Source organism: Dipodomys ordii, unplaced genomic scaffold (assembly GCF_000151885.1).
Source record: "Dipodomys ordii isolate 6190 unplaced genomic scaffold, Dord_2.0 Scaffold36, whole genome shotgun sequence".
Lineage (NCBI taxonomy): Eukaryota > Metazoa > Chordata > Mammalia > Rodentia > Heteromyidae > Dipodomys > Dipodomys ordii.
The window spans coordinates 7,942,040-7,964,008 of record NW_012267252.1 but is presented as its reverse complement, the minus strand read 5'-3'; the positions used below and the strand labels follow the sequence as shown (position 1 = coordinate 7,964,008).

General features: G+C 41.1%; 1 protein-coding gene across 1 annotated transcript in view; it reads right to left on the bottom strand.

Moving 5' to 3' along the window:
• Window positions 1-21,969, bottom strand: part of Sorcs3 (sortilin-related VPS10 domain containing receptor 3) — a 576,321-nt gene that overhangs the window by 387,491 nt on the left and 166,861 nt on the right. The window contains exon 3 of the mRNA XM_013017600.1: window positions 10,824-10,891. Within this exon, the coding sequence (XP_012873054.1) occupies window positions 10,824-10,891 (68 nt within the window). The remainder of the gene's footprint in view (window positions 1-10,823; window positions 10,892-21,969) is intronic.

Genomic DNA, 21,969 nt, shown 5'->3' with positions numbered 1-21,969 from the left:
AAAAGTCCTCTCACGTCACCTGGAACAAGGCATTGTTCTTTGTGCTCTCTAATTCCAGCCTAGAGCCTAGATTCCCGGCGTCAACTTACCCTCCAATGGCTACTCTTAAGATAGAAAACTGCCTATATGACTACTCTCTGGTGGCAGTGCTCTCTAAGATCAATGTTAATTGCCTAATTAGACAGGCTTGATGCTGACAGAATGCGAGCTAATTAGTAGGTTCTACCATCATTCCAATTACTAACCTTTACAGTTGTCATCTGTAGAGATGAAGGCACAACTGTGGACTTGCATACGGAGGACAGCACATGTCACTCTGAGTCAGCCTTGGGGAAAATGGTTAGAGGGAAGGGTGGTATTCCAGAGATGAGATTCCTCAAAATAAGTCATCACGGGCCTTCTTGAAACCAGGATGGCCATGAAGTCTCTCAGGTCACTGGCTACTTCAAAAGCAAGAGAGGAGCTCTTTAAAGCTCTGAACTCCTAGATCCTGATTCCAGAAACTGATTCAATATGTTTGGAATAAGGCCCAGAAAAACTGACTTCTTAAATTTCCCAGGTGATTCCCATGATTCACATGAAATAGAAATCACTTAGACAAATATCCAAGAAAAACCTTTCCTCGTCCCCCAAAAGAGTCCTCTAGCTATAGATCTTGTATGAAATATGAGTGGTTGCCAAGCAAGACAGGCCAGGAAAGAGTGATGACTGATCTGACAGCAAGAGCAAGAAGCCACTGAGAATTGGGACACTGAGATTTGAATCCCAGATCTGAAACCAATGGCCAACCCATTCACTGGGGACCACAAGTGTACCCATTTGTTAAATGGAATAACAAATCGTGCAAGCCTTACACGTGTCTCAGAGGTGTCACGCATTCATGTGAGCAATGGCTATAAATATGTAAGCTTAAGAGATGAGTATCATTGAAGTGGGAGATGTTTGAAAAGATAAACCTTATGTGTTTCATAAAGTTTTAACGCTTGAATTTTTAACACTTGACTTCAGCTTCAATTTGAGCACAGGCATGTGGAATCAACAGGGAAAATAGGAAACACTTCCTGTGATATAAGGATAGCTCACAAATGTGAGAGTGTAGGCCTCTCTAGCATTTATTTTCCCCAAATAATGTCTAGGCAGTAGTGTTTGTGGAAAAGCTGCCAGAAGCCCTCTAATAATGTTTACAGTCTTAAGTCCAGTAAAGCAACTGACTATCAAATGATGAAATAACAAGGAAGCCTGACTAATCATGCAAGTGTGTGTGTGTGTGTGTGTGTGTGTGTGTGTGTGTGTGTGTGTGCACAAAGTGTGGGTGTACATGGTGTGTGAATATACATAGTGTGTACAGCAATTGAAAACCTTTTTTCTGCCTGGAGTCAATTGGAGATTATAACATCATTTGCAGGCTATAGAAAAAACTATCAATACAGGCAGCTGGGCCACAGAGAGCAGATAACAAACATTTGAGAATACGTATCTGCCCCACTATACATTGATTTCAGCCCACGGGCCAGAAATCCCCCACTCCTGTTATAAATGTACATGTACACTACACATACACACACACACACACACACACACACACACACACACAGTAAGCAGGAATGTGGTATCTAAAAGCTGCTCTCCTACAAATGTGGAAATAGATAGTCTCTTCCAATTGAAATTTTTACCCTTTCTGGCAGCAAGCCACATTCAAGAACCCACCTATCATAGTTTTACACATGTGGACATCTGGCAGGGAAATAAATTAAAGCCTACCTTAGAGAGTAGGGAAATGCATTCATTTATAAATGTTATTTTAGAAGGGACTGTCTGGTCCTGTTCACTTATTAACTTCATTAGAAGGCTAATGAATCTACTGCTGAGAAAATGAGAGGGCACTCAGGCTGTGGAGAAGGATGAGAAGAATTTCATACTCTTTCTCCCCACTGTGGGGTCATTTATGATCATGATAAAATGGCACTGCATTTGGAAGGAAGGGAAAGCAACATAAAATAACAATCAACAGACACAATCTATAGGAAAGCATTACATTCTCCCAGCCACTGGACAAAAATCAAGAATTATGCATGACAGGGTTCTGCTTAGTAAAAGAAAAAAAAAGACTCAGCCATAAAAGAATCATTCATTCTTTCCCATAATAAATAGGACATTAAATCCACAATCCAGAGCTGCTTCTCTCCAGTGTTCTCATTTCTCTATTCTGTAGCAAAGTTAAGATGTCTGATATCTGAAAATTTGGAGCAAACTCCTTTTTCATTCTTTTTTGGAACAAAGACTTCAAAGACTGAATGATGTTCCCTATGTTTAGTGAATTTAAACAAAGTAGTTTGGACAGGGGTTCTGGCTAACATCTACCAACTGGCTGATATCCATCAGTAGACAGGAAATTAACAGAGTGTATTATGTTGTTGATACCTTGAAACTTCATAATCACATATTTTAAGGAGAGTGGATGCACTCGAAGAGAATGGTGTTCGCTCATAAAAGACATCTGTTGAGCATCACAAATCCTGAGTGTACTTTCTGTCTGACTTTCCAGGATGGAAGTGTCTATGGATTTAGTGTTGAGAGATCATTTTAATTTATGAAATATTTTAATTTATGAAGAACAAATGGATGACATGAGCAAGCCAGTTAAATAAAGCAAGATAAACCCAGAGCCTATGATCCCTTGATTGCCAATCTTTACTTGAAGATCAGAATCAACTAGAAACTTTGAAAACTTTAAATTCCAGATCATCATCCAGTCTTACTATTAGAATCTTTTGGATAGGACCAAGGATTTCAGATTTTTAATATTTTCTACACATAATGAAATACATCCAATCTAAGATATATGCATGACTCCCCAAGCCTTCCATATTAATCAGTTGAGATATAACAAATCTCTACAAATAAAGCTTAGTTCTTTCCCAAAGATGCAGGTGTGCATGTGAGTACGTGTGCACACACACACATTTAACACACACACACAAGGCCTACAAAAGATGAGGTAACGTAATACTATCTGGAGGAACAGAATATCACATCATGCTTTGCATCTTACACTCAAAATCATTGATATCAGCATCATCACCACCATTACCATCACTATCTGGTGATGCATTAACCTTTATCTTTTGCCAAACATGGATTAGTAGCCAAAGAAGGAGACTAAGAAACACCTCTATTATTTAAAATGCATCAATCCCAGGCATTGTGTGTCTAAGCATCATGTTTTCTCCTGTACCTCACCTTACTAAAAGTATCAGCGCAATTGCCATCTGGAACCTGGTCCAAACTGCAAGGCTAGGAGGATGTGAGTCTATAAACAAAGGATAACTATCATTAAGTAAATACTGACTAGATTGTCAATATTTTGCATTCCAGGCAATATCTCACTGAATTTTCACCAGCATCTATATGATAAATCGTCTTATCATAACATTATGTATACTACTAAGCTAGCTTACTCAGGGTAGTGTGTTTAGTAAGCAGTAGAATTATGATTTACATCCTAAGCACTATACATACTCAGTCCTATCTGTTCCCAGGCATTTCTATAAATTACCACTACATGAAATACAGTTAGTGTTCTATACTTTCAGGTTTCACATCTCAGGATTCAACCAACCACAGATCAAAACTATTTGAAAAATTTACATATAAATTTTATGTGTGCAAAATTTTTTGTCATTATTCCTAAGCGATGTAGTGCAATAATTTACACAGCACTTATATTATATCACGTATCATAAATAGGTATAGCTGATTTGAAACATACAGAATATAGCCAAAATTCCACTTTACATAAGGGACTTGGGCATCACAAGATTTAGTATCGGTGGAGGGTTCCTGGATCAAATCCCCTGTGGGTATAAAAGAATGACTACAGTTTTTCCTCTTAAGAGCTCATAATATGTATAGTATTAAAGAGCAAGACAATATATATATATATATATATATATATGTGTGTGTGTGTGTGTGTGTGTGTGTGCATGTTGATATCTTCTTCAGTTCTTTCCTAGAATAATTCCACATTTTTTATGGAATGAGGTGGGGCAATAACAGTAAAGACCAAATTATTTCTAGAACTGAGTTAGTCATTTCAGAAGCTACTATATTTTGCATATTTATGCATATTCTTGCACAAGTTTGCTGTTGTTTCTTGTGTGCATTAATATTACCTTTCAAGCAAAATAAACATTCCTTGAAAATAACAATCACAATATACTTACTCCATATCTCCCAGCAATGAGCACACTGCTGCATACATAATGAACGCTCATTAATAACTGTCCAATTGAATGGTCTGTGACTCATTCAGGATTTTTCACCACATTCATTACCACTAAACGCAAATAGAAGACCCATTTCTACAGGAAGATTCCAAAGCCCATATCAACCTAGTCTTTGGGTCCTCCCATGTAAAAAGCCTAGAAAATGGGATAGAAAATGGGATAAAAACAGCCTAGCAAAAAAATAATAATGCCATTCCAATCTTCAGTTTTGTTTTTATTACTTCACTCAGATTCAGCAGGAATACCACTAAGGAATTGGGGCGAGCAGCTGTGGAGGGAGGGAAACATAAATAAATCATGAGTGTCATTAAAATTTGTAAACTAATAACTTCTGGGAAGTCTTAGCAATTATTGTCAGGGTTTTCTTGGCAAACAGAAAATTAATAAATTCAAAAGGTCTCCATTTTCTATTTTTAAAAAAAGCAGCATCCCAGAGAAAGGTCACTGACAGAACAATTACAGAGGAAATAAATGGTTCAGACAACAGCTTGCGAACCAGATGAAAAGTCACAGGATTCCCAAGTGGCAGGAGAATAAGACAGCTTAATACAAAGAAAGGGACAAGGCAAGGCAGGGCTGCTGCTAGGATTTCTTTGGGGGCTATTGGAAATTTCCATTCAAGTCTCTACACTCTTATGAAGTATAGCCTAAATCTAGGCATTGTGGATCCAGAAAGAACTTAAGCACACTGGTGTAAGAAGTTCATAGGCTGAGACCAAATCACTAATACAGTGTAAGGATGACAGTCATCAGAGAACAGAAAGGGGACATTATGTAAAGGGAAGAAGATCAAAGAAGATATCTATTTGATTGTGCCTGGAAACTAGACAGCTCCTTTGGACTATGGACCCTGAAGCCAGGTATCCAGGAGGAATGGCTGGGTAGGATAATGGCTTTTCTAGGAATAGAATGTCTCCCATACATCTGAATCATTGATAGATGAAATAAAGCAAGAGGAGATAAAGATGAAAATCCAAGGTTTACCAAATGAGAGGGACCATTCATTGTGAAAGATTCCTGGCTCTTCGTATACATAGACAATTGTAAATCACTTTGCTCTGTGAGGACCTGTAATCTAGTATCCAGAAGAAATCTCCTGTAGAATCCTCACCCATGTGAACTGTCATTGACACAGCACATTTTGGTCTGAATCAGGGACCTTTGCTAGAGACTACACTTTGCATAGGTAGATGGAAGCTGAAGAACTGCATGCTAACCCCCTCTCTCCATAAAAGGATAATTTACAATTTTCAGATGTGGGGGGAGAGAGGGAGAGTGGAGAGAGAGAGAGAGAGAGAGGTAAAGTGTTCATAAGTCCAAGTGCTAATGTCCAAAACACAGACCAGGAAGTGATCTGCCAGTCAGTACGCAAGATGATTCAGGTTCACACTAAAGACCTCGGCCTCCAACAGGTCCAATAGCTAGCCTTGTCAACACTTTCTCCTGCTGTAATTGAAGACTGTGAAGGCCAACAAATGAAAGCAAGAGTACATGAGCACACACACACACACACACACACACACACACGTGTGTGTGTGTGTGTGTGTGTGTGCAGAAGGGAGTAAAGATGGCACCAGGATATGTTTCACATGTAGTTTGCACTCAAAGGAGTGAGAGACAGGCCCTTCTTTGAACACCAGCATACCGTGTAACTGTGGCCCAAGTTCTTTGGAAGCAGAGGAACTATGAAGAGGAGGAGGGTTGCCTCTATCTGGCTATAGTTTCCCTTTAAGAGGAAAATTAACACTGTAAGAATCTCAGATCAAGGGCCAGAAGGGGATTCTATTCTCAGCCTTATGACCTAGGAAACTCCAGGGATGTTCTAGATCCTCTAGAAATGTCAATCAGTCCCATCTTATCAATTCTCTAAACTCAATTACTATATATGTAACTAATGTTCTTTGACTAAGGGATGCCACTTGATGGCTATTGTAAGTGACAAATTTGCATCGTCATCCTGGTGATGGCCACCACAAGTGTAACAGCATCAAAGAATTGCGGGGAGAAGAAAAGTCACAGGGCATTCACAAGGCTGCTGCATAATTTGATGCTTTTAAATGGTCTTTTTGCCTATTTAGAAGTAGAGGTCCTCTAAGTTATCACCAAGGAGGCAAATATTTCCATCACACTATAACCTGGCAGGGGTTTGTCATCTTGTCATGACACCTGCGGCTCCAGGGCTTCTCTGTTGCACAGAAAATTGAGAAAGAATCACCAAATTCAATTTCAATTTGGTTAAGCATGTTGAGCCAAATCACACAGCTAAGAGGGTACATGTTTAATTTAGTTTCTTTTCTCAGCCCACATATTAGTAAGGAAAAATTATACTGCTCTAGGCTCTCACTGTAAAATATATCATCATTATTAGTACAGAAAAAGAGGAGACAGAGAAGTGTCGGTAGGGGATGAGCAGGGAGAAAATGAAAAGGACAGATGCCCTGTGAAGTCGTGGCAAGGTGGGAAATCACTCAGGATTGGGGAGCAGTGTCTTTTCATTCATGCCCTAGGTTTTACCAGGCCCATGAACACTAGCACAAATATATGTGTGTGTGTGTGTGTGTGTGTGTGTGTGTGTGTGTGTGTATGTATTCATATGGTATTTATCCATAGTGAAAGCCCATATGATCCACAAGTCTCCAGGTCACCAGATATAGAATCTATTTTCTGTAAACTATCCTCTTGATTGATTACCTTTGACTGGGACCCTTTTGTGAATTTTATGGGTCTCACACCCACTGTCCTGGCCACCACTATGTTGTTCTCTCTGCTTCCTGCTTGGTTCCTTTCTCTCCTGCTGGTCAGCCACTGTCTGATCTCTGTCCCATCCAGCTAGATGTATTCTTTCACTTGCTGATCACAGATGGTATCCTGTTGATCACTCCAACTTCAGCTACATAATCTCAAAGAATCTTTCCCACAAAAGAACATCTTACCAACATCAAATACAGTGAAAACAGGGGTTATAGCGTGGAGGACAGCCATACAAAGTAACTAAAAATTCACATGGTACCTTATAAATACATTAGAAACAATAGCAAGAAAGAATAAAACCACTTGTGTCCCTATCTTGGGGTTTATTTCACTTAACATTATCTAATTTGACCTTTGTTTTCACTGTATTTGATGTTGGTATAATTTGGGGAGGGGAAGAGAAAAAACAAAATGTTTAAATAGGGATACAGGCAGACCCATTGGAACAATGAGATGTACAAGATGCTTTGTTGAAAAACAAACATTACAATTTAGGCAGGGGAGGGGGGAGTGTAGTTGAGGAGGTGGGAGGGAAGGGATGGTAGGAGAAAAACAAAGGAGGAGGATAAGAAATGTACTCATTACCTTGCTCATGTAACTGTAACCCTCTGTACAGTATTTTTCACAGTAAAAAACTTATTAAAAAAGAACATCTTCCACTAGGCAGCAGTCAATATTCTAATTCCCTGCCAGATGGCTCAAGGGACAGCACTCTAAATGACTTTTTGTCCCTCTCTAAACCACACCCTCCACTTATGTCATCCTCAAAGTCTTGGCTAATTACTAGAGGAAACACTCACTGGTGTCTTATGATTTCTCTCACACAGATCTCTGCAGCAATGGATTCTTGAAAACAAAGTCAATAATGGAAATGAAAACCCTATACAAACACACAGGGTTCTAATTACCATTAATAATTACAATGAAGTGAGTGCTTCCTACATGAGTTACTATCTTAAGTGTTTTTGCATCTATTATTTAATCCTTACAACACATTTGCTAATTCATTCATTTAGCAAACATTAAAGTCCACTTGAGTGCCAGATTCTCCCCTGGATACTAAAGGCATAGTAGTAAATGAAAACACACACACACACACACACACACACAAATCTTCTAAATACAAATGAAAACATCTCCCTACAACTTTCATTCTACTGAGTGTAGGTAGACAATAAATAAATCAGTAAGTAAATTACCATGTTAGATATCGAGAAGGAAAAAGAAGAAGGAGGAGGAGGAGGAGGACGATGATGACGACAACAGCTGAGTATTGGAATATGAAATTCCACCACCTGCACAAAAGGCTTGCTGGCTAAAGAATTGATGACAAAGAAGAGAGAAAAATGAGGGATCCACCCAAACTCCAAGACTTCTAGATGAGGAAACAGTTCAGTATAAAGATTCCAGGGAAGAATGTGCTACATGTATTTGAGGAAGGTGTTGGCCTCAAGGAAAATGTAGAAAGGGCAAAGATGTGTTCTGTACTAACTACAATTTATATGCAGGGAAACTATACTTCAAAGACGGATTGAATAATGAACTCCCCCAATAAACCATAAGCCCTTCCTTGAACAAAGGGTCTTTGTAGATGCCATTAAGGATCTTGAACTGAGGTCATCCTGGATTGTTCAGGTGGGGCCCTAAAGCCATGGCAAGTGTTGGTATAAGGACAGAGGAGAGAGAAAGACATAGACACAGAGGAAACAACGTGAAATCAAAGGTCGGAGTGCTATAGCTGCAAAATACTACCATCAGTCCCCCATACGCTGAGAGAGGCAAAAAAAAGGGCCCCTAGAGGCAGAGCGTGGCCCTGATGACACCTTGCTCCCAGATTTGTGCACTCCAGATTTATGAGAGAGTAAATGCTTACTTTGTAAAGCCATTCCATGGTAACTTATTGTGGCAGTCCCAAAAAGCTAATGCACAGAGGTTAAGTAAAGTGTCTAAAGTGACAGAGTGCATTGGATGGGCCATCTGGGGCTTGAATCTTGGCAATTGAATATTTGTGTGCCTGGGAACATTAACTTGCACTGTCTATGACTTTATGGGTTCTTATGATCTTGAGGCATACCCTTCATTATTTGGGAATAATGCAAATAGGCGTATGTTGTCCCTTCCTGGAACTGGCCAAATCATTTCTGAACCATGAGGTCCCAGGCATAGCTACTGATCAATATAAGCACAAGATTTTCAGGCTTGTTTTAGTGATTTGGTCAAGCAGACTACTACACAGGAAAAACGTTTACAGCATCACACAGTATCAGTGCCCTGGGCCTTAGGGAGAAGTTTCTGAACTTGTACTTCCTGGGAAATACCCACCATGCTTTCATCTGCTAGAGGCATCCTGATAATTTATATTTCTGCCAGTTTTCATTAAGCAGTAAAATCAGGTGTAAGGCATCTCATGCCTCTGCCAAATGGAGCAATTGACTCTAAAATACTTAATCAAGGCCATGAGCTATCCCCACCCCATCCTGGGGAGAGAGGTTCCCACCAGCTCTCTGCCAACAAGCAATGAATATCCCAGACCCCTTTATTCCAAGAGTTCAGGAACACCTCCAGATGATGATGTAGCCAGATATAGGGAACCTTTGGTGACAGTGCCCTTCCCAGGTCCACACATGGCAGGGACAGTGAGAAAGAATGCACAACCTCTTTAATCCCATGACTATCCCCTGAGAGGAAGAGCAGAGAGCGTGAGACACCATGTCACAGAGCTTGCCAAAGCTCAGTATGACTCAGTGTCAGTGGAAGTCGGCATGTCTGTGAATGTGAGAGTACTCGGCATGGAAGGAGGTATACAGGAGGGCACATATATGGGATTTTCATCCCTGGTGTCACAGCTTATCCACCCATAACGCTCTTCTTGCTTGTCCCACACACCACCCCATTGGTATCAGGGCAGACAGGGGAGGAACAGTGCCAATAGCTAGCTCACCATACTCTCAGTGTTCCAGAAATGTCTGTAAGTTCTTTTAAAATTAAAAATACCCACATCCTCTTATATACTGAAAATGTGTTTTAGCGCATGACATGATAGTATCTGGCTTTGTACCAATTATTACATTTTATTTCATAACACAATATAAAATGAAATGTTATGGGAGAAGAGCCTGTGTAAGTAAGGAAATCATCGTATAAACTGGAGCTGTGTCTGTTCCCAGAGCTCTAGCTTTACAAGAACCACAGTACCCTAGGTTCCATGGCACCTACTTATAATCCCATCTACTCAAGAGATGAGAGGGTCTCACATTCAAAGACAGCTCAGGATTCAAACAGAAGGACTAGAGTGATAAACATGAGGGCCCAGTACCAAAAGAAAAAAAATACAATAAACAAGATCCATAGTACATTCCAGATGCAAAGGCCTAGAGACAATCTCTAGGCCATGATTCACACCCATGGCAAGAATCCTTGCTGCAGCAGAGGGCTTCCTCATCCGGCGCCTCTGTTTCTATCAGACACACTTGTTAATCCAGTCAGTCTCTTACTAGATCCCTACCACACCTCACCAGACTCTACCAGACCCCATGAGAACCTGCCCTCTTCAAACAGACCGAGGTACTTTGAGGGAATGCAGCTGCAGCAAGGTGTCAAGATGGATGTGTGGCTGGCAGAGCACTAAGGGAATTCACAAGTGGGGATGGTCAGTGCTACCAGGGCACAAACACCGGCTTCCACGAGGCTGAGCAGTTCTTTCCAAACCCAGTTTTCCAACTGACTGGCTGACATTTCTCTCCAGCCCAGTCAGAGCAACACCTTAAGAAGCTCTAACGTACTTACCTCCACAGAGAACTCTCAGTCACACTCCCCAGGTTGAAGTCGTACAGCTTCGTCAGGATCAGTATGACCTGCAAGGGGGTAGGGTGAGGGCAGAGGAGCGGGACAAAGAAGGAAAAAGGAAGCTCAATTTAGTTTGTGTAGCAGTAATACAATGCACCTTGTATCACCCAGAGGAAGGTTTAGTATTTATCCACTGAGTTGAAGCGTATTATAGGATCAAACAGGGGAGTGGGGAGGATTATTAATTTAATGCATCCCTATAACTGGTAGCATTTATTTTAATCCTGACAGTGCTTTGCATTTGAAATAGAACATGCCAAGAGGAATTAATTGGGTATCCTCAGTAGTTTTTCCACATCTGTCCTTCCTCAAGGTCAGATGCAGGCCAGCTGGTTTTGTTCACCACCAGGGCTACCCAGAGATGAGAGGACAGGGCTGCTTTGATCTCAAGATGACTCTGATGTACAGAATTAGATCTAAAAGGGTATGAAGGAACTGGGTCTGATTCTGTCTATAGAAGAGGTTCAAAGAGATTTTGTGTTTCCATCAATAGGGCCTTAGTAGGCAGAAATATCTGAATGGCAGTAGACTCAGCCCCCAGCATCCTCTGATGCTATCTGCTAGTGGTCTTGTTCCATATGCCCACACCATGCTGCAAGCAAGCAGGTCATTAGACTTCGCTAGGCTCCAGGACCACTTCCAACTCCAGTTGAAGTGAAGGAACCCAGAGAGTCATTGCTGCCTGTGATTGGGCGAACAGTGTTCCAAAGTGGTCTTGGATTGGCCAGTCTGTTCCCATGCCTTCCATACTTCTCCAGCTGGGGCAGTGCCCTGCCTTCCTGTCATATGCCCAGATAGTGGTTTAGGCACCACCTTCTATCTCCAACCATACTAAGTGCCTGCACCTGAATCGATTTTAATCAAAATGCAGGTGGAGAATACACATGGCCTGTCTCCATGCATGATAATCCAGTTACACATAATTGTGTTTATCTAAATTTAATGCACAACTCATTTTACTTTTCGCAGCTCCATCCCATTCCACAATTTAACTTCCTCCAGTTCATTTGCACAGCAGCCATTAAACTCTTTTCGAGATAATGAATTTCTGCTATCAAGATAGGACTTTCCCATTCTAGGTATCCATTCAAGATTTAAGAAAAATAATCAGCCATTTTATTGAACATTTTAATGGTGTTTAACTAAGAACAAAATGCTCACTTGGAGATTTATTCTCATTCAGCACTCCATGGAGTCAGTCAGCACCATTTCCTATGTCTATGTAAAGTAAGAAAAATGTCATGGGCAAGTGATGCAGCCCACTACCAGTCCATGAGAATCTATGGACAAGTTGGGTTGGAACATTGACCATGTCTCTGAGGCTCCAACTGGAGAGCTCATGTTTCTTCACAGGTGGTGTCCTGGGTTGGCAAGAAATATCAATAGCATAGCTATTTGTAGAACAACAGAATCGAATTCACTCAGTGGTGCCTGCTTCTCCCATTCATAGATGATTTATTAGTCAAAGTCAGTCCTTTTATCTAAGCATCCTCCCTAACTAAATGCCTAGAAGTGTACCAGTTAATTCTATTTGTTGAATTCACACACACACACACACACACACACACACACACACTGCAACAGAATTCTTGTCCATTTGACCTTTCACTACAAAGTCGTTTCTAGATGATAGAACACTCCTCTGATGAGTGACATTAGCTTTAAGCTTCCCCACAGCTTTGTCAACTTTCCAGGGAATTTCAGTGCACTCCCACTCAGCCTTCCTTCCTGCTCTGCTCCTCTGTCTCCCCACTGGAGGTCAGACTTGCAGCCTCATCTATCAACTGTCCTTATCACTTGGGCCCCTTTCCAACTTCTCTCATGGTATTTTTCCTAGGAAGTTCCTTGGGCATTTGATCTTATTTTTGGATCTGCAGTTTGGAGGCTCTAGACTAGTACATCTTTCCCCATTTCCATGAATATTATTTTGCCTCCCTGATAGAAGCCGTCAGTTTTACCTCTTGACTCAAAAATCCTCTAAAAGCATGAAACCCAGTCTTTGCAGACTCATGTTTGAGATCATCTGTCTCCCCCACATTGCCTCTTAGTATGATCTCAGCCATCAGTCTTTACTCTTAAGATGTTCATTGTGCTTAAAACCAGCACAAACAATTTTCCCACTTATTTAACATTATCTCAATACCCTGTGGATGTTCTACTAGCTGCCTTCTCAGCTAAACTCTGAGCATGTCGGATGGATTATATTTTTGTTAGCTCTGTCTTCATCACCGTCAGACTTCTACAAAGTAATCATTTAGCAGTCAATGAAATATACTGATGCTTTGTTGGTAATGCACAGATTTCAGCAGGAGATGGAATTAAGCTAGGTCCTGGACAGTAGTTTAGAGCTAAACAATCAAAACAGAAGCTCAGAATGGGGTGGAAGGGTAGAGGGAGTTAGGATTTAAGGTCAAATCTCAACCATCGTTAGTCTGGACTAAGGGCTTTAAGGTAGCATCCTACTGATTCTATGAGGAAAGTTAAAAAGCCACAGGGGGCTGTAAAACTGAGATTTTTCTGACTGGGGGGATGAGGTCAGGGAATCTTGCCAAATCTGACCTTTGAAGTCCGGGTTGTGTTCAGAAACCTTCTTGTGTCAACCAGAGGACCACACCTATGGAACAACACCATCATACATGCTTCCTCTCCCACTTCTAGGCTGTAATGACACCTGCCAGTCTACCATGGTGTGATCTAGCTGTAGCCAAGGAGATCATCCTTTAATGTGGGCGCAACGCCGAATGAAGCAGGTAATAGGGGAGATATGAGGAGATATCTCAGCAAATAACTCCAGCTTTCCCTGGAGAAAAGGTTACAACACCAAGAATTAAGGGCTGAAAGCTTCCTTTTCTCTGGAGCCCAACACAGAAAGACATTAATAGAGCTATGAAGAGCTATGATAATGTAACCTTTAGGCTTAAGACATCTTGTACAGAGCAAACAAAACCCAAGAGCAAAAGCAAGTCTACTGGCCCCTGGCCTGGCTTACCACTCAAAGCCTTTCGGAGGGCTCCTGAGAGAAGGGAATTACCAAAGAAAACGAAAGTCCACCTGCCAAGGCCCAAGCTGGGCAAGTACTCAGAGCAGAAAGAAAAGCATCCTTCCAGAATACCCAGAAAAAAAAATGGGCGAGGGGGGTGGCTTTTATGAAAGAAGGAGGGGCTAGTCATGGATTCATAGAAAAGCCTCCGTACACGTGCTGACAAAACACTGGGTGATTCTCAATCCTCACACCAAACCTGTGGGAGAAGCACCTACTATATGAAATCTGATGACAAAAGCAAACATCTCTGAAACCTCTCCAGAAAGAGACAGAGCCAGCACCAATGTAGGTGTATGACTAAGACTTGCTATCTTTGCTCCAAGATGATGCTCTTTATGAGGCTGGTGTTTATGTGAGTTTGTATGCAAGGCAGTGAGCAGGAACAGGGAGAGGAGAAAAACATCCCCTTGCCCTCAAGGAGTTTATCATTCATTTATAAACTCCACAAATGTTTACTGAGCACCCCTTATGAAAATGGAAAGATGTCCAAGAGACTTTGGGAATCCAGCAGAGATCCACAGCTCAAGGCCTAGGGGTGAAGATAGCTTTCATTCTTTGTTGTTCGAGAGAGAAATAGGAAACAGAGATGTGTGATACGAAAAGAACCGACAAATTATTAGGAGACCCGGGTTTGTCAAATAAGCTTTGTCAAATAAGTACCTTTTTGACCTAACTGACTACAATCCTAGGGGGATTTTAGACAGCTAGAGAAATGAAAATAAATTGGAATAATTCATGAGTAAATAGCACTTTTCTCTTCTCATAAGCTATATACACACATATCCTCATTCTTTCTCTCTCACACACACACACACATATACACCAAATAAAAGAAGACAGAAGTCTATGCATGTGCATAAGTACAGCTGGAAAAGCTCATTTATATTTATAGAAATATAGATATGGCACACAGAACTTTATTTTAAATTGGCACATGATATCTCTAGAAGAATTCTGTTCATACCTTCCTTAGCTCCAGCTTTTATCATGCTGGGTCAATATGACTTCTCTGTGAGACTGTGAATTCTCTGAAATCAGAAAACCAAGTCTCATTCAACTCTGCATCTCCAAGGCCAAACACAATACCTTGTACCTACATGGCAGGTACATACAAGGTCCTTCTGATGGATGACACAAATATATGAAAAAAGGGGGGAGATAATACAAATGTATAAGAGAGGTGTAAAATGCTATGGTTGGAAAGAGATGCAATAAAGTCCAGAAAATATGATCAGCAAAGTCTCTGCAAAAGAGGAGATGTAAGAGCCGGTCTTAAATATGGAAAGAATTAGGATACACTGGGGTGGACTCAGTGTTCACCTGCTTCATGTCTCTTTCTTCCTTTTTCTTAAACTGGGACAGGGGGAGGGACCTGATTCTGGGAAGGAGAAATAGCTTAGAGTTAGAGCCGCGTGGGCCCCGGAGGGAAAGAACAAGAATAGGTGGGTATTGAGCCCTGCTGAGATATAGATGGGCTGTGCCAAGATGAGAAAGGAAGTGAGAGGAACAGAAAGTATAAAGGAATCACTTTTCAGTGTGGTCAAGCATGAGTTAAGAAAAGCTTTTATCAAGAGAGTATCAATGATAAAGGACTATCATATTCTATATTATCTATATGTTAAACGTATACCTTATATGCGTGCATAAAACAGTAAGAGATGTGACTGACTTCTTATAAAATCAGTTGGCACTGTCTGTGTTGACCACCCACTTACAGTTTTCTTGTCCCTATGTAGGCATCTCGTATCTTCTACTGCCCCCAGAGGTTCAAGCCAGCCACGGACACACACAATGCCAACACTAACATGTTTATTTCTCCCTCCTTCCCTATCCCTCTTTCTTTCATCTCCCCCCTGGCCTATGGCAGGCACAGTATAAGATAAAGTGATCAAAAGGGAAATGCAGTGTCACTCTTCTGCTGCCTATAAGGATTGTCTGCATTGAAACAAAGGAGTTCAAAACCCACACTGGATTGGAGACAGTGGCATTTGGAGTGAGGGGCTTTTTATAATCCAAATACCACTTCTTCCATGAAAGGAAATATCCACATTCAGAAGTCCACTTCCCTATCCTACCTACCAAAGAAGCCTAATTTTCCCTGGTCTGAATTCACTGGCTCCTTTGGTCCCATGCTGTGCCTCCTGGATAGGTTTGCATGGAGGCACAGCAAAGTACACAATGTTTGGAGAAGAGACTGCACTGAAGACCTGTTTTGCAGCAGTTCCTGAAGTGGGGTTAATCTTACCCCTGGACTTCTTCCTGGGGAGGGGATTCCAATTCCATCACTACTACTGCAGTGCCCACCTGCATGCAGTAGAGGAGATTGCAGATCAGAGCCAGTAAGTTCACCTGGCCACTCTAGCCTGAGCTCTGGAAGGCAGGCAGGAAACCCCAGGGGATTCCTGTCCTCTAAAAGGATAATGCATAATCTGCGCATTCATAAATCACTTCCCTCCCCGCTCCAAAGCAGTCAATGAAGTGAGCACATTTAATGCCTGTAAAATTTTACTCTGAAGGAAAATTACTTTAGTTCATTAAACCTTCCTGAAATCTTGGTGCCTTTAAATCTATGGGATTCTCTGCACATCCACTTGAGTTCCCCTGAGCTTTTTTTTGCTCTTTCTTTCTCCCTCTTTTTCTTTCTTTCTTTCTTTCTTTCTTTCTTTATTTCTTTCTTTCTTTCTTTCTTTCCTCTCTCTCTTATTCCCCCCTTCTCATTCTTCCTATAATTATTCCTTTAATTGTAATTTTTGTCTTTTCTCTTTTGGGTATTAGGGATTGAACTCAAAGCATCTCACTTGCATGGCAAGCACTTTGCCACTGAGTTACCCCCTAAGACCACTTTTTCTTTCCTCTCCAACATATAATAATTGGACGTATTTATGAGATACAGCCTATGTAAACACATGTATAGCATATGTACAGGTAGTTAGGGTAAGGAACATTTTATCATTTTGTCATTTCTTTATGTTTGAAACCTCTGAGCTGAAAAACTATAATGTCATGGCAGAATCAAGGTAGTCAGAGTTGAAGGAAATATAACATCCTGTTCTTACCCAGATCAGATAGTTCTTTGCTCTCTGCAAAAAGGAACCTGTTGCCTTTCTTCACCAAGAGCAAAAAAACAACGGTGTAACTCTCAAGATACTACACATATGTATCAGAGCCTGCCTGCCAGTATACTTTTTAAATCTTGTAATCCTTTTCCCACCTAGAGAAACCTCATCCGAGGGACAAAGATTGAGCATTTATATCTCTTGCCCAGCTAAACCACAACTGAGGAAACTTCTGGAGACTCGATGGCAGCATATATGGGAAACAATATCCAGTGAAGTTGTGATTCTATCCCTCAGGATGTTGGGCCCACTAATGTATGGCCAGAATACAAATGTCTGACAAAGGAGAGTCAAAAATATGGTTGTTCCTCTCACTTTTACACAGGATAAGCTATCATATATTCTTTTTGTGTCTATACAATTCCTGCCTCTGATAGGAATAGTCTTGATTGTCAGGGAAGGAGTATCTGTCATCAAGAGACAGAACATCCATTGTATTAGAAGCTAAAACTAATACCCATTTATTCTGAGCATCCCATGCTACCAACAGGTTAAAAGGGGGGTTACTTATTAGCTGGGGTGATTTCTCTCTATTATCAAGGGAAAGTAGATGCTATTATACAATAAAGGAGAGAAAATGATGTTTGAAACCTCTCACTGTTATTAAGCCCCTAATTAATTTCAAGTCCTCTCATTACTTTCAAGTCCTGAAATAAAAGTTAATGGAAGACTATGGTAATAAAGGCAAACTATTACAGATTCAGATCCTTCAGGAATGAAGGTTTGGATTACTCATCATCGCATGAATATCTTCAACAGCTGAGGTGATCACTCAGGGCAAAGGATGCACTAACTGGGCAGCTGAAGAAGAAAAGCAAGCCTGTTGATGTGACAGAAAAGAATGTGAGAACCACTGTGTATAGTTTCACTGCTTGTATATATCTAGATGTGCATATAGAGATGAAAAAGAAGAGGAGGAGAAGGAAAAGGAGGAAGAGGAAGGAGAAAAGAAGATGATGTATAGATAAGAGATATAGTTAAGATAAGTGATATAGATATAGATGTATATGATAAATATAAAGATTGTATGAATAGGTGGGTGGATGTATGGATTGATGGATGAATAAATGAATAAGTAGATGGTATCCATAGTTTCTTCTTTACTGTTATTTTTTTTGTCCATCATGGGGCTTGAACTCAGCCTGGGCACTGTGTCTCAGCTCTTCAGCTCAAGGCCAGTGCTCTACCACTTGAACTACAATGCCACTTCCAGTTTTCTAGTGGTTTTTACTGGCGATAAGAGTCTCACAGACTTTCCTGCCTGGGCTGGCTTTGAACCATGATCCTCAGATCTCAGCCTCCTGAGTAGCTAGAATTGCAGGCATGAGCCACTGGCACCTGGCTTCTTCTTTACTTTTTATGCCTTTTATTTTGTATAAAGATAATATTTATGGTGGTTAAATTCACAACTAGTTTAGGTTATGGAGTTTCTACATAAGATTCTGACAAGGCTACGAAAGTAATTAATATCACTGAGAGAAACTACAGCAACTAATAGGACTTTTAAGTTTCACCTCCTTGAAAGAGAGTGAAAGCATCCTCGTGCGATGAGAAGTTATTGCATTAAATTAAGCAGAATTGCAAGGCCATTCGTGAACAGAAGTGGAAAGGGAGGATCCTTGTGGATGAAGGGGTTGACTCCACTGTCTGCCCTCAACCAATCTTTCTGTGTATAGAAGGTAACAGCACAAAAGGCCTGCCTGTGCACCATAGTTAGCAGAGCCCTGCAAATTGTTTTCTAAGGTTCTCCTCTGGGCTAGCCTCCAGTCCCATCTGGGGATAAAAGGAGCCCAGTGTGGATAGTGAACAGTAGCTCCTTCTGCAGCTGTTTTCTGGAGACAGGCAGAACAAAGCACCATTGGTATGGGTGGGAGCAACAGCAGTATGGCTCCTGAAACCTTCCCATCATGTCAGCATACATGGAAGGTAACATGGATGGGGAGACCCTCCACCTGTAGTCATATTCTCTCCCTTCCCATAAAAGGGACTAATTATTCCTATAGATACTGATTTGGGGAAAATGTTCGCCTTTCTTGCTTGCTCCTCTGGGCTTTCTAGCACCCTTGTCATCAATTCCTACAGCGCCATACCCCTGGATGAACCAGCAATATGACCCAGGATGTGAGATCCTAGGAACCCAAACAAGAGTGGGTTCTAGAAGCCACATGAAGGTAACCCTTCAAGGAGGAAGTGAGCCACTATGTGAAATGGTTCAGATAGCTCATATGCAAGGAAGACTGAGGCCAGACCATGGGTTTCCGCTGTGAGATGACTGAAGCAGGCTTCAATTAACTTATTTGTTTTGTTTCTTATGCTCATTTTCTTCTGTCTCTACATTGGAGTGGCCTGTCGGAAGAGGAAGTCTAGTCCTCTTACTTGCTGCCAAATATTCTCTAGTGGCTTCTTGTTGCCTTTATGGTGAACACCAAATTCCTCACCCTGGTGCTCAAGATCTTTTTAACCTCACCCTCATTGCCACTGAAAACCTCTTCTACAGCTATCTTCTCAAATGAGCTGTAAATCCTAGCCATATTGGACTAGCCATTCTTCTCCCACGTCATCTTCCCAGTTCCTTGAACACTTTCTTCTCCCTTCCCTAAAAGCTACTTTGCCATTCCTTCTTCTGATTCTCTTTCCTACCCTTCAAGTTCAACTTTAATACGGTCACCAACAGCCAAATGTCTATCTGTCCCCCAAAACAGAACTGTTTTATTCTTAACTCAAATTTCCCCACCCTTGGCACATAGTTCCAATTATGTTGCTCACCATTTTATATTACAATTTCCTACTTGCAGGTATTTTCCCACTTCTAGACTATGTGTGTTTCAGAGCAGAGACCAGTTTTCCTCATTAGTATAGCTTATCACTGTGTGTTTCCTTAACATAGCATTTTCTAAGAGAGATGCAATGCATTTGTGTGTGTGTGTGTGTGTGTTTCAAAGACTTGTTAAATGTGTCATTAAATAATTAACAATATGTTTTAAAAAGATAAAAATTCAAGATTCTCTTATCAAATATTATGAACATTCTTTTATCTATTTTTTAAATTTTATTGTTATTGTAAAGGTGATGTGCAGAGGGGTTAGTTACATAAGTCAGCTAATGAGTATATTTCCTTGAACAGTGTCACCTCTTCCCTTGTTTTCTTCCAGTTCCTGTCTCCCAATCTCTTCACCCACAAGTTGTATAGTTCATTTTCAACATAGTGTCGAGGTGTTAAGTGGAAGATGGTGCCCCAGGCATTCCAAGGAGACACTGCATCTCAGCTAGTGGTAAAGGCACCTTCGCAAAGTGTGAGAGACTTACATGAGATCATGAGGCATGAAGAGAATGAAAACTTTCCACTCTCTCCTTTCTGGAAACACTGTATTGGAGGGCGTATTTCCTTAGATAAGCTAGTCAGTCTAGCCTCTCCAGAAATGAGACTGCAAAGTGGCCAGTGATAGATCTTCAAGAACATTCACAAGAGGACAAGAGACGCAGAGGCAGGAAGGGAGACAGTGAAATATGACTGTGTTAGAAGCCATTTATTCTCTAGAGGCTTAAAAGGGGACTTCTAAAGAGAACAAAGATGTACACCTGTGCTTGATGGGAGGCAGCTTAAAGAAAGCACTAGATCTCTAGAGAGAAGAATGCCTTGATTGGTAATAGTAGTGTAGACAAATGCACAGAAAATACAGAAAGGGCTCAGTGACGTGAATTGAGTACCTACTAAGTGCCAGCCATACTCCTTGGTGCTTCTATGTGTATTTAAAAGAAAATGAGTGTAACCTTGATGAACAGCAGATACCATCATCCTCACTGTCCAGATGAGAAAACCTGCCCCAGTCATGTAACAGGAGAGGTAGGAGGCAGCATCCAATCACAGGCGTCACTATTCTTCCAGGATATGAGAATAGGAGAAGAAATCCAGAAATTAAGAACTACAAGTTACTCTTAAAAATGGGCTCCTCCCCCCCCCAGGTACTTTTCAGAATCTGATAGTTAAAAAAAGGTAAGTTGCAGATTCCTTGAAATTAGGAGCTGGTGAAAAATGTCTGTTGGTCAGGTGGGGGTATTCTGGCTTTGTGTAACATATTAAAAATTAATTAAAGCCGGGCGCTGGTGGCTCACACCTGTCATCCTAGCTACTCAGGAGGCTGAGATCTGAGGATCGCGGTTCAAAGCCAGCCCGGGCAGGAGAGACCGTGAGACTCCTATCTCCAATAAACCACCAGAAAACCGGAAGTGGCGCTGTAGCTCAAGTGGTAGAGCGCTCGCCTTGAGCTGAAGAGCTGAGGGACAGCGCCCAGGCCCAGAGTTCAAGCCCCACGACCGACCAAAAATAAATAAATAAATAAATAAAAATAAAAATTAATTAAAAACCCAGTGTGTAAGTTCCTTATCTGGCTGTAACAGATGATGACAAATTTAACACACACCTTGTCCCATCTTAAAGTTCTGTAGTGTAGAAGAAAAGAGTAGGCTTCAAAAGCTAATCATGTCAGTTGTACTCTTCCAAGGAACTGAAGGAGAGAATCTATTTCTCAACCTTTGTAGCTTCTAGAGCATTCCTCCACTCATTGCTCACAATCCTCTAGCATTTTCAAAACCTGTTCTGGCTGGTTGGATTTTTTGTTGTTGTACTACATTTTTTTATTGTGAAAATACTGTACAGAAGAGTTACAATTACATGGACAAGATAATGAGTACATTTCTTATCAAGCATTGTAGCCTCCTCCTTTGTTTCTCCTTCCCATCCACTCCTCCCCCAACTCCCCCCCAACCCTCCTCCCCCCCCACCAAAGTTGTAAAGTTCCATTTTGACATAAAGACTTGTACGTCTCATTGTTGCAATGGGTCCACCTGTATCCCTATTTAAACGATTTGTTTTTTCCCTTCCCCTCCACAAATTATAATGACATCAAATACAGTGAAAGCAGGGGTT